This window comes from Molothrus ater, chromosome 1 (assembly GCF_012460135.2).
Source record: "Molothrus ater isolate BHLD 08-10-18 breed brown headed cowbird chromosome 1, BPBGC_Mater_1.1, whole genome shotgun sequence".
Taxonomy (NCBI): domain Eukaryota; kingdom Metazoa; phylum Chordata; class Aves; order Passeriformes; family Icteridae; genus Molothrus; species Molothrus ater.
In genome coordinates, this window is record NC_050478.2 from 61,233,242 (window position 1) to 61,246,032 (window position 12,791).

At 37.5% G+C, this 12,791-nt stretch overlaps 1 protein-coding gene across 1 annotated transcript; it reads left to right on the forward strand.

Annotated features, from left to right (window-relative positions):
- Positions 1-4,665: 4,665 nt before the first annotated feature.
- Positions 4,666-10,624, forward strand: PRL (prolactin). Its single transcript, XM_036406382.2, has 5 exons — positions 4,666-4,693; positions 6,220-6,401; positions 6,790-6,897; positions 8,333-8,512; positions 10,433-10,624. Exons 1-5 carry the CDS (start codon positions 4,666-4,668, stop codon positions 10,622-10,624), a joined length of 690 nt encoding a protein of 229 aa, XP_036262275.2.
- Positions 10,625-12,791: the final 2,167 nt, after the last annotated feature.

Consider the following 12,791-nt stretch of genomic DNA (forward strand, 5'->3'; position numbering starts at 1 on the left):
CATTAGTATGTGAATTAAAAGTAAACCAAAAATCTCCCAAATATTTCCACCTTTTTTTTTCTCCATATGGAATTATTTTCCCTTATGTTCTTATCTATTTTTTACCAGCCTGCATGCAGAGAGCACACTGAGAAAGGACTCAATCCCCATTTTGCTGGTTTTGCTGAGACAAACATTTGGAAAGAATGCTTTTAAAATTCTCCTGTTCCCTAAATGAAGAAGATGGGAGAAGAAAGAGCCCTTGTTTAACAGCATCCTAGAAAATCATGTTCTTAAATTCTTCATAAAAGTTTCATGGACCTTAAAGGGAGCAATCATAAAAGACAAAATATTTTTCATTTAAAACTCTCTAAATATTCTGTTTATTTTCTTCTTCCAAATATATTTTCCACAAATTTGGATGGGGCTTTGAGCAACCTTGTTTAGTGAAAGGTGCCACACTCCATAGCAGAGGCTTTGGAACAATATGAACTTTAAGGTCCCTTCCAAACCATTCCACAGTTTTATGATTTTATGAAAATTTAATGTGATCTGAGGAGCACATTTGGGGTTGATCCAAATAAAACAGTTTTGCAACTTTTCAAAGCCAACCACTAAGTAGACAGGATAATTTAGCAAATATTCTATAAAAGAAAGACATTCTTGTCCTCCATATGGACAAAGATGGCCCCCAGAATGGGCACTCCATTGCCTTTCCAGGGATTGAGGTGAGGGTGACTCTCTAGTAGTTCCCTGGGTCCTCTTACTTGTCCTTTTTGGAAACCAGAATGACATTTCCTTTTTTTAGTCCTCAGGCACCTCTACTGAGTGCCACCAATTTTCAAAGGTGATTGTGAGTGGCCTTGCTATGGTGTCTATCAACTCTCTCAGCACTTGTGGATAAATCCTAGCAGGGCCCATGGACATCATGGCCCATGGAGGATATCAAGTTTGCCTGGGTGTTCTCCAACCCAATCCTCCTGATCAAGGGAAAGTCTTCCTTCCAGCAGCCCTCTACCCTGGTCTCCCAGGTCAGAGATTCCTGCAGGCTGGTCTTGTCCCAGTGCAAAGGCAGCATTCAGCAGTTCTGCCTTCTCTGCATCCTCTGTTACCAGGGTGTCCCTTACATTTGTTAACAGGCCCACATTATCCTTAGCTTTCCTTTGTTATTCATGTATTTGAAAAAGCCCTTCTTGTTCTTGATATCCTTTGCCAGATTTAATTACAGAGGGGCCTTGACTTTCTTTGTATTTCTCATTGCATTTACAAAACAAGAATGCAAAAACACAAAAACACACAAACCTTTTTTTTTTTTAATGTGTATCCAAAAAGTTAATTATTTAGATCACATACAGGAATATTTTTCTGAACATTCATCTTTTCATGATCTGCACTTGGGGATCATCTTTTTAAAACATAACCAAACTTTGATATTTCAAACTTCTGCATCAACTAATGTTCTGTTAATAAAGACAGATACTTCTAAGTCAGTAAAAGTCAAAATCAAGTGATATTACCAGTCTTCAATTAAACTATTTAAGTATTCTGTGAAGAGCTATTCTATTAGAAAAGATTTTTCATTTTTCTGCATTAGCCATCAATCAGACACAAGACTTTGCATATCTCAAAAACTTTAACTAAAGTAAAATGGAATTGGAATATTTGATCTTCCAGTACTGATCAATAGTTCTTAATCAAGATGCCACAGACTAATTCATGGTTTGAAACCTGATATGAGATGAAAAGATAAGGCTATTGAGAAAAAAGAACTAGATGTTGTTATCTGTAATATTGATACATCACATGTAATGCCTATGAAGCATGAATAATGAGTTAAAAGCTACATAATAAAGTCTGCCTATAGTAAGTCCTGCTTTTGGTATATTGTTTACACTGAGTGGTAACAACTACTCATTTTATTTCCAGGAAAGACCTTGAAGATCAAAGGAATGTGATAATTTTAAAACAATAATTAAATATATATATATATTTCTAAGGCAGAAGTAGAAGACCAAGGGAGGTGGAAACATACTGCTAACCAGAGCTCTGCTTTGTAGTTCCTCATGTTGTTCCAGGCTTTTTCCTCAGTAATGGTAACTGTCCAGCTACCTACATTGCTGTCTTGAGTTATTGTTAAAATTAGGCAGTTAGGTGGTTATTGGGGACTAGAATGAACTTCCTTTCCACAATTCAGAGAATAATCAGAGACAATGGGATGCCATATTCTATGTCTTTGGAGCATATAAAGCCAGGTCACTTTAAAAAGGCAGAGGAAGCATTTTCAGCTACTTCAGCTACTTTCAAGTTTTTATTCAGCTTTTAAATAGGACAAATTTCCTAATTTATAAAAGAAAATTAACTTTTTAATCTATTTTTTTCTGGTTATTGTAACTCTTCCTCTCTTTTCTTTCTCTCGTCTTTTTTTTTCATCTTTAGTACTAGGAGGAAATTATGTTCTTCACTTAAAGTGCAGGCCTGGGAATCAGGAATTTTATTTTCTTTTTTCCCTCAAGACTTCCTGTGCAGACACAAATAAACTTAACCTCTATGTCAGTTCTCACACCTGGTAAAAGAACTTCACCTTTATACTTATCTATTTTATAGAGAGTGTCTTCTCCCCAGCCTATGATTCTTGATTTCTGACAATTTTAATCCATTCATGTTTGGAGAGTATTTGAGGATGAAAGGTGCAAGAGAAAATTAAATTGTATAATTTTGTGGTAGAATATTTCAAATAAAACATCATGCAGTGATTTCAAATAAACCACTCTCTTGTCATCTACATTTAAGGTGCTTGTCTACTTTTACACAGCAAGGGGCAGGTTATCCTCCAAGCTAAGTCATATGAGGATATTGACTTCAGCTGATGCCATCAGGCCTCAGAGAAGCCTCCCTGTCCAAAAACAGAAAGACAGACTAGGGAGTTTACCTGTTGCCTTTATTATCTAGTCCCCAGTATTAATTAACTCAGTGCCTTATTTTGGCCCCACCACCAAACCCTCAAAATGCCAAGAAAATGAGATTAGTGAATGAAAGAGCAACAGGTGGGTTGAGAACTGTTCATTCATCTAATTCACAGGACTCTTCTAATGTAAGATACCAGGTTTGTTCAGTCTCACCCGTAATCTTACTGGGGCAGGTTTTCAAATGAAGCTGAATTAAATCAAGCTCATAAGCCATTAACCACAGTTTAGAAGACAGCAGTTTTTTCTACCATCCGTGCTAGAGTTTTTGCTGCGGTTCCATTCTACTATTACTGCCTTCATCAAACTGCCACTTTTCCTGCTGAAGACAACAACTGCTTCATTTACTCAGCAGAACCTCAATTTCCAGTAAAGGTGCAGCCTCTAAGCAGAACAAACTGTTCTAGCAAAAATCCTAGAATTTAGCAAAGGTAGACCATCTGTTGCTGGTTCTGGTTTATTGCTGAAGTATCTTGTTTCCCAAGGAATGCCTTCCCTAAATGCTTAGCCTTTCTTCTCCCTTGTTCATCATTACTTCAAGAATCCTGAAATAATGAAGGATTCTGGGTTGCATGTATACCCATTCCACAGGTATGAAACAAGTTGTCTAAAGGCAAGAAAATTCATTAACACTGTATACCTTATTCATCATGACCATCTAATTTGGAAAGTTTCTCCGTGGGTAAATGGACCTGAAAAACAGATGAAAGGTTATATATTTGCTAACATATTCATGCAGATGAGCCTCACACAAGAAGAAAACAGGGCCAACCTGCTCAGGCTGGTTTGCAGCTTACCACAGATGCATCAGAACCGAGAACAAACCTCACTGCTGACGACAGCACATGTTTTGCATGTGGTGGAAATGCCCATCTTTTATGCAGAGGGTTTTTGACTATAGAAAATAATTTCATGGTTTTGTAGAGGTTGGGTTTGTTTTTTTAAACAATGCTAACTTATTCATGAGACATTTCAGATTAAGCAGTAAATATATAACTTCTACCTCTTCGATTCTTCTAAATTTTTCCTTTATTTAATACAAAAACTCAGCCTATTTCTCTAAACATCTCTCAGACAGAGGATCAATTATACCAAGATTTGTGCTGTGTAATATACTTTTTAGCTGACCATGACTGTCATATCTACAATCTTACAGAGAGTGACCTGTCTTTCCAGGAGCCTCAGTTCCCTTTACTCTGGATAAATTTCTGCTCAATTTATGCTATTTCTCTCAATGAGGGTACTGTAAACTACTGTTTGCCTCCCACAAATAGCCAGAATTTTCATGTAAGCAAGCTTAGATGGCTGAAGCAAGAAGGACAGGTGAGAAGACTATCATGGGGAGTGGGAACAGCAGGCTAGAAAGATTGAGAATATGTGTCTCAGAACTGGAGATTTCCAAGATCAATGGCATTTTCACCTCATTAAGTGCAAAATATTGGCAATCTCTTCATTCAATCATACTTGGGATCCCACAGCTCAACTTATTAATGAAATTCCCCCTCACAGCCAAAATTAAAAAAAAAAAAACCAAAAAATAGTGAATATGAATGTGGAAGAAAGGCAATTTGATGTTTGTAATTATCGAGGCAAACTCCACAACCTGCTGAATGTATGCAAAATGGACCCTGGATGGTGTATATAAAAGTGGTATGTGTGGAGAATAGCAGCAAGCATTGAGGTGTCTTTCTGATAGAGAAAGTCATCATCCAGGATGCCGACCATGAACACCAGGGGGGCTTCACTGAAAGGTAAGATTTTGACATTCAACATTAATTTTTATACTTCTTTCCATTTCGACTGAATTAGGAAGCATATGAAATGTAACAGATCTAAAAACTGAGGTCTTCCAGCCACATAATTTTCCAGAAAGGGCAAAACCTGAAGAAAGGAGCTTGATGCCTTTTGTCTTCTAAGAGGTCCTTTGCATTGGGTGGTGTCACAAAAAAATTGGCTTGAGGGGTGTCACACCTGCACGTGAAAGTTTGGATCTGGACTGGTTTGCTGCACCACTCAGAAGGTTATGACTAGATGTCATTACCCACAAATCTAGAGGTGATGAGGTAATTTTGAAATTAATTTTTTCAAAATGTTCATTGACTTTCCAAGCCAACAAGTCTCAGGTTTTCACAAAGGTATTCCTTAGAGTACTTTCCTAAATGCAGCATCCAGCATGTACCTTGCTTATGGGGGAGGAGGAGAGCTTACTTCATTATTGTGTAAATCCACCTTTTTTAATGTAGACCTAGAAAGAAATTTATCACGTGACATCCTTAGGGATAGTTTTGCTGATTTAAGAAGCACACTTTCATTGAGCATTTTAAATAAGACTAGTCAACCAATATAGGTAATACATCAATTTCCAGAAGTAAAAGTCTCAGAACAAGTACATTCATTTACCAAATATTTTAATCATTTGCCATTGCTTTTCTCTGTATATTTTATTTCACTGAACAAAAAACTTAACTCTGCTAAGTTAACATGAGAAGCTTTAAGCAGATGCTTTAGATAATGAGAAGTCCTCTATATGAGTTTCAGAAGCTCAGGAGAAAAGACAAAAACTGTCACTGATTTCTTAGAAGTAGGAAACTTAGGGTTAAACTCTAAACAGCAAAGAAGCACAGCTGCTGGAAATCTTTTGAAGGAATTCCCAGGACAATCACAGCCTTAAGAGTGACCTAACCACCCTCCCACAAAAATTAATTTTAACTCCAAATGTTTGCAAGAAGAAAAGGACGTCTGGGACGAGGAGGAGGGAAAGAAAAAAAAAAGAAGAAAGAAAGAAAGAAAGAAAGAAAGAAAGAAAGAAAGAAAGAAAGAAAGAAAGAAAGAAAGAAAGAAAGAAAGAAAGAAAGAACAAAAAAAAGACCAATCTATTTTCCAAACTTATATATCTGTGTAAATATAAATATGTATCTATATTTGCACTGTGAAGAAGTTTGATTTGTTTTTTCTTCTGTTTATGACTCTGTTATAAAGCCAGACACGTAGTAAGAGACTTCAGAATACACTGTACACTGCAACACAGATTACCATGTCTCCTCAAACTCTGTAACTGGCTCTGCTATACCATCAGCATGATAGAGGGGAGGAAGGATAAAAGAATTATAGAATTACAGTGTGTCTGTCCCGAACTGCTGGAGCAACCAGCATGAAGGGTACTCTGAGCCGTGTGACAGCACAACCCAAATCACCCAGCATCTGCCTCTGACAGCTGCTTCTAAATACACCTGCAAGTCAATGTGTGCCCATTTCACCATGTTTTAAACTTGAACAGGTTTGTTGCTGGCAGCCCTTCTGGTGTCCCACATGCTTCTGACAAAGGAAGGAGTGACCTCTATGCCAATCTGCCCCAATGGATCTGTCAATTGCCAGCTTTCCCTTGAAGAGCTTTTTGACCGAGCAGTTAAACTTTCACACTACATTCACTATCTCTCTTCGGAAATGTTCAATGAATTTGTAAGTAGTCTTTTCCTGAGAGCAAGAAAATATAAAATTGCAATTTAATATTTTTTAATCACAAACATATGTCAACATATAATAAGTAAACAAGTATGACTGCTGTCTGGTGAAAGTCCCAATGGTGACCAAATTGGTATGTAGTCCTGAATGTTGCTAAGATCCCCAGAACTTCTATTAAAAGATGCCATTTTTCCATCATTCTTCATCTGTGGAGCTTTTGTTTTTGCTGGGTGCCAGTTCCACTCTAGAGACTCACCAGAAACTTTTGACCTTTACAGCATAAAAGCAGTGATAAAAGCTATGGAACAACAATTAGCTAGCACAGTGTTTGAGCTGAAGCTCTTTCTTTTCTGTCTTAATAACACCTGTCCATGCTGATCTGCAGGATGAACGCTATGCCCAGGGCCGGGGTTTCATTGCAAAAGCTGTCAACAGCTGCCACACTGCGTCCTTAACCACTCCTGAAGATAAGGAGCAGGCTCAGCAGATTCATGTAAGTCCCACTTCCAGTGTAATTCAGTGTAAAACAGAGCAGGGGAAGGCAGGGAAGGAGGGTTGCAGAATAGTGAGAGATTTACATAATACTCAGTCTTTCAGAGTGAGAGGGAGATCAACTCAATCAGAATTAAAAAGCCAGGAAGAGGAAAGCACCAAAAAGCCAAAGTTGATTCAACATTTGCAGATACTAAGTCACAAACCATACAGCACATATAAGTACCAATAACTTTCATCATCCATTCCTTTTCCTGTATGGTACTGTGTCTTAATTCCAATTAAAATACAACCTCATGGAGCAATGCCAGTTACAGTGTTTGTGCAGTGCTGAGAACACTACAACCTTTAAACATTCTCTTAAAACATCTTATACACAGCTAATGTATTTACAAGCATAAGAACACATTGATGTATATAGACAGAGGTAAAGAGGTAAAGAGTTTTCCAGTAACTCAAAACAGTGACATTACTAAAAAAACATTGAATAGATATTCTTTCTGTTACCAGTGGGCTAAAGTGGTCATATCATCATCCAAATACAAAGACTCTAGTGTGAAAATCTGCAAAATATGTGTAAATAGAAACACGCTGCATACCTACATAATTTATAATAATTGTAAACTTTAGTGAAGATGATCTCATTCAGTCTACCCTCACAGATATCATTTGAAAATTCTCTGGAGAAAAAAATAAGCAGAGCTTTAAAAATGGGGCTGTTCCAGAGCAAAATCTCTATGAGTTTCATGGTGGTGGTGATATCTTCATAATTTCACAGTATCACCAGCTTCTTAGTGTGTCATTAAGAAACTCTTGTGGGAGCAATAGAATTCACAGCCCTGGGTTGTGCATCTAGGAAAGAAGAAAAGGTTTAATACTGCCATGATCTTAACCGTAGGCTTGATGAATTCCTATTGCCCACAAAAAAGGATAATTTTTAAAACCAGAGAGCTACTACTGGAAGCACTGTTGTTCAAAAGGGAGGACAGATGAGTTATGTAGAGGTAATAAAAGCTATTTGGTGGTTTACCATAATGTGGACCTTCCAGTCAATACTAAATTAAAAAAAAAATATATAAAAATAATCAGTGGATTTTAAAACATTCATCAAAAATCAGATAAGGAGCTCTGGGTTTCCTTTCACAGAGATGAGACATAGTTATGCTTGCTAGTTTTTAATGCTGAGAGTATTCAAATGATATTTTCCACTGCAGAATGGCTCACACAAATATTGTAAAATGTGATGACACCAACGGCAAACTTCGAAAATGCAATTGCACAGAGGTATCTAAGACAGGGCTATAGGGCACATATCTGATAGATCCTGGAATAAGTTCCTAAATCACAATGTCTGACGACAGTGCTCTAAATGCCTTCTAATTTTACCAGAATTAGCTTTCTTCTTTTAATCACCTTCTCTTACTATGGGTGTGCAGCATGAAGACCTACTGAATTTAATTCTGGGAGTTCTGCGTTCCTGGAATGATCCCCTGATCCACCTGGCCTCTGAAGTACAAAGAATCAAAGAAGCTCCAGAAACCATTCTCTGGAAGGCTGTGGAGATTGAAGAACAAAACAAGCGACTTCTAGAAGGAATGGAGAAAATAGTTGGGCGGGTAAGTCAGTCCTTAACACCCTTCCAGCCAATTGCTTTAAGGAAGACACATACACTGATAGGCTCTCCCTACCTGGAATATGAAAGGAAGCAATAGATGTGAAGATAAAAAAGGGAGACAAAGTAGTTTAGTCTGAGATCTTTTCAGTTTTCTTCTTTCAGATTTCTTCTGCTAACTTGCAATTTATAAAGAGACAATGTGATATGATTGTCATAGAATAACCCATGACCCTCCCAGTTATGCTTCAGGGTAAGGTGTAATTATCAGGACTGGCTATGGTCATTCTATCTCTGAGAATTTTCAATCTGCAATCCTGATTATTTAAGGATACATCCCCATTTTTCCCATATGTACATATTTATATATATATATATATATATATATATATGTGTGTGTGTGTGTGTGTGTGTGTGTGTGTGTGTGTGTGTGTTTCAGCATATTTATATGGATCTGTATACAAATAGGTATTATGCAGAGGTCTTGGAAACAGATACTGTGTTTAAAACAGCTCTGTGAGTCTGGGCTATTGCAAAGATGTGGCATACAAAGTAACCTTGATATCTTTCATTTCTCTTTTCACGCCACACTGATTCCTCTGGACTCTGTGTCTGACTTGGCTCCCCCTATACTTGTGAGTTTAGACAACAAGGCTGTTGTCTCACAAAACCCATACTTGAGTAGCTCTTGTTGCCACTAATTGATTGAAAGCTTTCCTGAACAAAGCCAGCTCTCGCTTGTTTATTTTTAAAGGGGCCTCTGTTAGTCGGTGAATTTATCATTCTGTCAGTGAGTTAGATGTTGACAAGAGGTTCTGAGTTCACTGCTCTGAGCAGCTGAACAGCACAAAGAGTGTCACCATCACTGTATCCACCACTTTCCACTAGATCACTCAAGGTCTCTCTTTCAGTTAGGTGTCTCTTCACTCAGAAACCTTATACCATCCAGGCTACAAATACATTTATCAGTGTAATCAAATACATCTCTATCACACATCCATGTGTAAAAAGGGCACAGCTGAGGGTCCAAGATAAGAATAAGAAGTCAGGTGCTGCTCCAGTTGCCCTGTCACCACCTTCTCATTCACATTATTTACAGAAAGAGATAAGATTGCCTCATTCATTAGTGTCAAACCATATTTTTAAGTCATAGTGGGTCTATTTTTTTTTGCCTTTTGCTTAAACTGAATGATAGCAGTTCCACAGATACTCTCCTATATGTCTTTTCAAAGCATGACTTGTGTGAAATAAGAATGGTGCACAAGAATCAATAGGCACAGACTTCCTTCCTGCTATGAAAGGTAGATTTATGTGACAAGAGAAAATTAATGATTGTCTTCAAACAAGGAGACCTAAACTAGTCTTCACCTCAGATCCTAACTCAATACATGTGTTCCCACATGTAGTTTTCTAACATTAGAAGTCATTGTATGACTCAGCTTTATTTTTTTTCTTGATGGAGCCACTACTTCTGAGTATGTATTATTGAGAGATTTTTCTGATAAGGGCTGAGACTAATCTGTTTGTTGCACACGAACAACTTCTAAGAACGAGTTTTAACAAAGTTTTGAAGGTGGCGGGAGCCAAAGAGAGATGTCCCTGATGAGTCCAAGCATGAAGGAAGGATTGATTTTTCTGCAAAATCAGGTTTCCTTGAATACTGGTTAATACACTAGTTCTCTTAAAACACTACTGAGACAGTTATGCTTTTCACATGTTTTAGGAAAATAAACTGAAAAATCTGAAAAATCCATTCAAAATCTGAATGAAGATATAGAACATTGTACAGAATAACGTGAGCCTGAACAGAAAGCACGTTAGAAGCCATACACTAACATTCTTCATGGACAGTATTTTAAATTCTGCCTTCTACATCCAATCAGGCTCACTATCATTTACTATTAATACCACTTTGTGTATTTAGGTTCACTCTGGGGAGGTTGAAAATGAGATTTACACTCCGTGGGATGGACTTCCATCCCTGCAGCTTGCTGATGAAGACTCCAGACTCTTTGCCTTTTACAACCTGCTGCACTGCCTCCGCCGAGATTCCCACAAAATTGACAACTATCTCAAGGTTTTGAAGTGCCGCCTAATCCACGACAACAACTGTTGAGTAGTCATGGGCCTCATCATGTACTGGAGTCATTCATCGTGTGTTCTTGATGCTTTTCCACTTTATGAAAATCACACACTGTGCAGAATCTGTATCATCTGTAACTTTCAAGAGTGTTTGTATGAATTCTGGCTGCAACAATTAGCATGTGTTGGTGCTTTAAAATATTACCAACCACTTGTATGACAAGAATATACTTTTCTGTCTAATCTCCCCCCCTAGCAGCATTTCAGTGATAAACAGGATGCAGATGCAAATAGAAATCTTCTCCAATCCAGAAGAATGTAACACTGGGTGATATCAGTGAATAAAAAATAGATTGCACGGTGTATACCTTTAACAGTAGCTTCTCTTTTGGGATCTCAATCTCGTTACTGATGACAGGATTTCTTACTTGCATTGGTCTTTACACCCTCTCCAAAAAGGGAGGAAACAAAAAGCAGGGACATAAAAAGGCAAATTAATCACACCAAACTACCCTAAAGTGAAATTTTTGTCTGAAATCCAGTCTGCTTTTATCAACTCTTTTACTCGGTACAAAATCTGTCAGCACAGGGGAGAGGAAGGTTAAGAAATCCAACCTGGCTAACGCAGCCTTTGATTCCCCATGCAATTCACAGAGAGAGAAGACACATCCAGTATTTTAAGGACAGAGATACAGATATATTTACATCTCTACTGATGAGAAAAGGCATTTCCAAGGGAAGCTTCATTATATTTGAGGTAACTATCTTGAGAGCAAAGGAACCAACTGGTTTCATTAGGTCTCAAAAGGCAATGATAGGCATTCATATCATAGCCATCTACCTTTCACATTCCTCCCAAGCAATGTGGTGGTTGCAGTTACTTGGAGAATTTTGAAGCCATAAAAAGGCACCAGCTGAGCTGAGGTGTCTTTTGTGCTAAACCCAATGTGTCTCCATTCACTTTGGGCTGAGTCAAAAAGTTTTTAGGGCACTCATTTGAAAACACTATGGTTACACATTGAAAATTTGTAAATATCAAAACAATTGACTACTTTTGAAAAAAATCTGGCTTACAGTCACACAGGAAGTAAGAAGCCAAATTGCAATAGAAGCCATTGACCGTAGACCACACCTTTATGTTGTCTTTGTATGCAATAAATAAACTCAGCCTTGGCTTCATCACACAGTTTCAGCAAACAGGAGCTTAATGTCAAATCAGCTCTTCCTGGAGTTAGTTGTCTTCCCACTAGACAAGCATGCTGCATTGCTCCAGGTTGGATTCAGCTCAGAGGAAGAGTGAAGCACCAGAGAAGATGGGTTTGAGGGCTGAACCTTTCATTACCATAGCAGAATAAGCACAGCCATAATTGGTAATGACGCAAGAGATTAGACAATACCAACAGCTAGGAAGGTCTCATTTTAGCCATTTCTCCAAGAACACGATGATACTTGCATTTCTAATTGTGTATATATACATATAATGGCCTCTTAATCTCTTCTTGTTTTCAATCATTGATTGCCTCGGGCTTTCTCTGGATAAGTATACACTAAGCCCAATTTTAATCTATAAAAAATCACCCTTACAGTAAGCAAATTCCTTGTAGGACAGGCACAATTGACATATTTCTTAAGCTCTGAAATGCACAAAACCTGGGGCGTATGAAACAGCAGTTTAACAACACACAGCTGTACAGCACAGTCAAGGAAGAGAATGGGTAAAATTTGCCTGGCAAAATGCAAGTGTCCCAACTAGAATTTAAAATGGTTTTAATATTCTGTTTTTTGTTATAATGCCAATGGAAGGGGGAAAAAGAAGCATTTTAAAGGAAAGGAAAAAAAAGAAAAAGAAAAAGAAAATATGTCCTTTGTAATTATCATAAGTGCTTAGAATTACAGTGTGAGTTCTTATTGAAAAGAAAACATGAATAATGGGACTAGTCTGTATTGAGCTGGAAAAACAATTATGCCTCACTGAGCAAACTCCTACCTCAGAATCTCTTTAGAATTCAAAAGCAACTTGATTAATAGGGTAGACATTCATAATTTTACACTTATATGACTAGATCTAAAACAATGACTTTCATTAACTGCTTAAAAATTACAGTGCTAAAACAACTGTTTAAAACTTGCATGCACTGGCTTTATATAGCCTATTTTAGCACAATAATGAGGTTTTTTAATTTCATAAGGAAAGATACAAG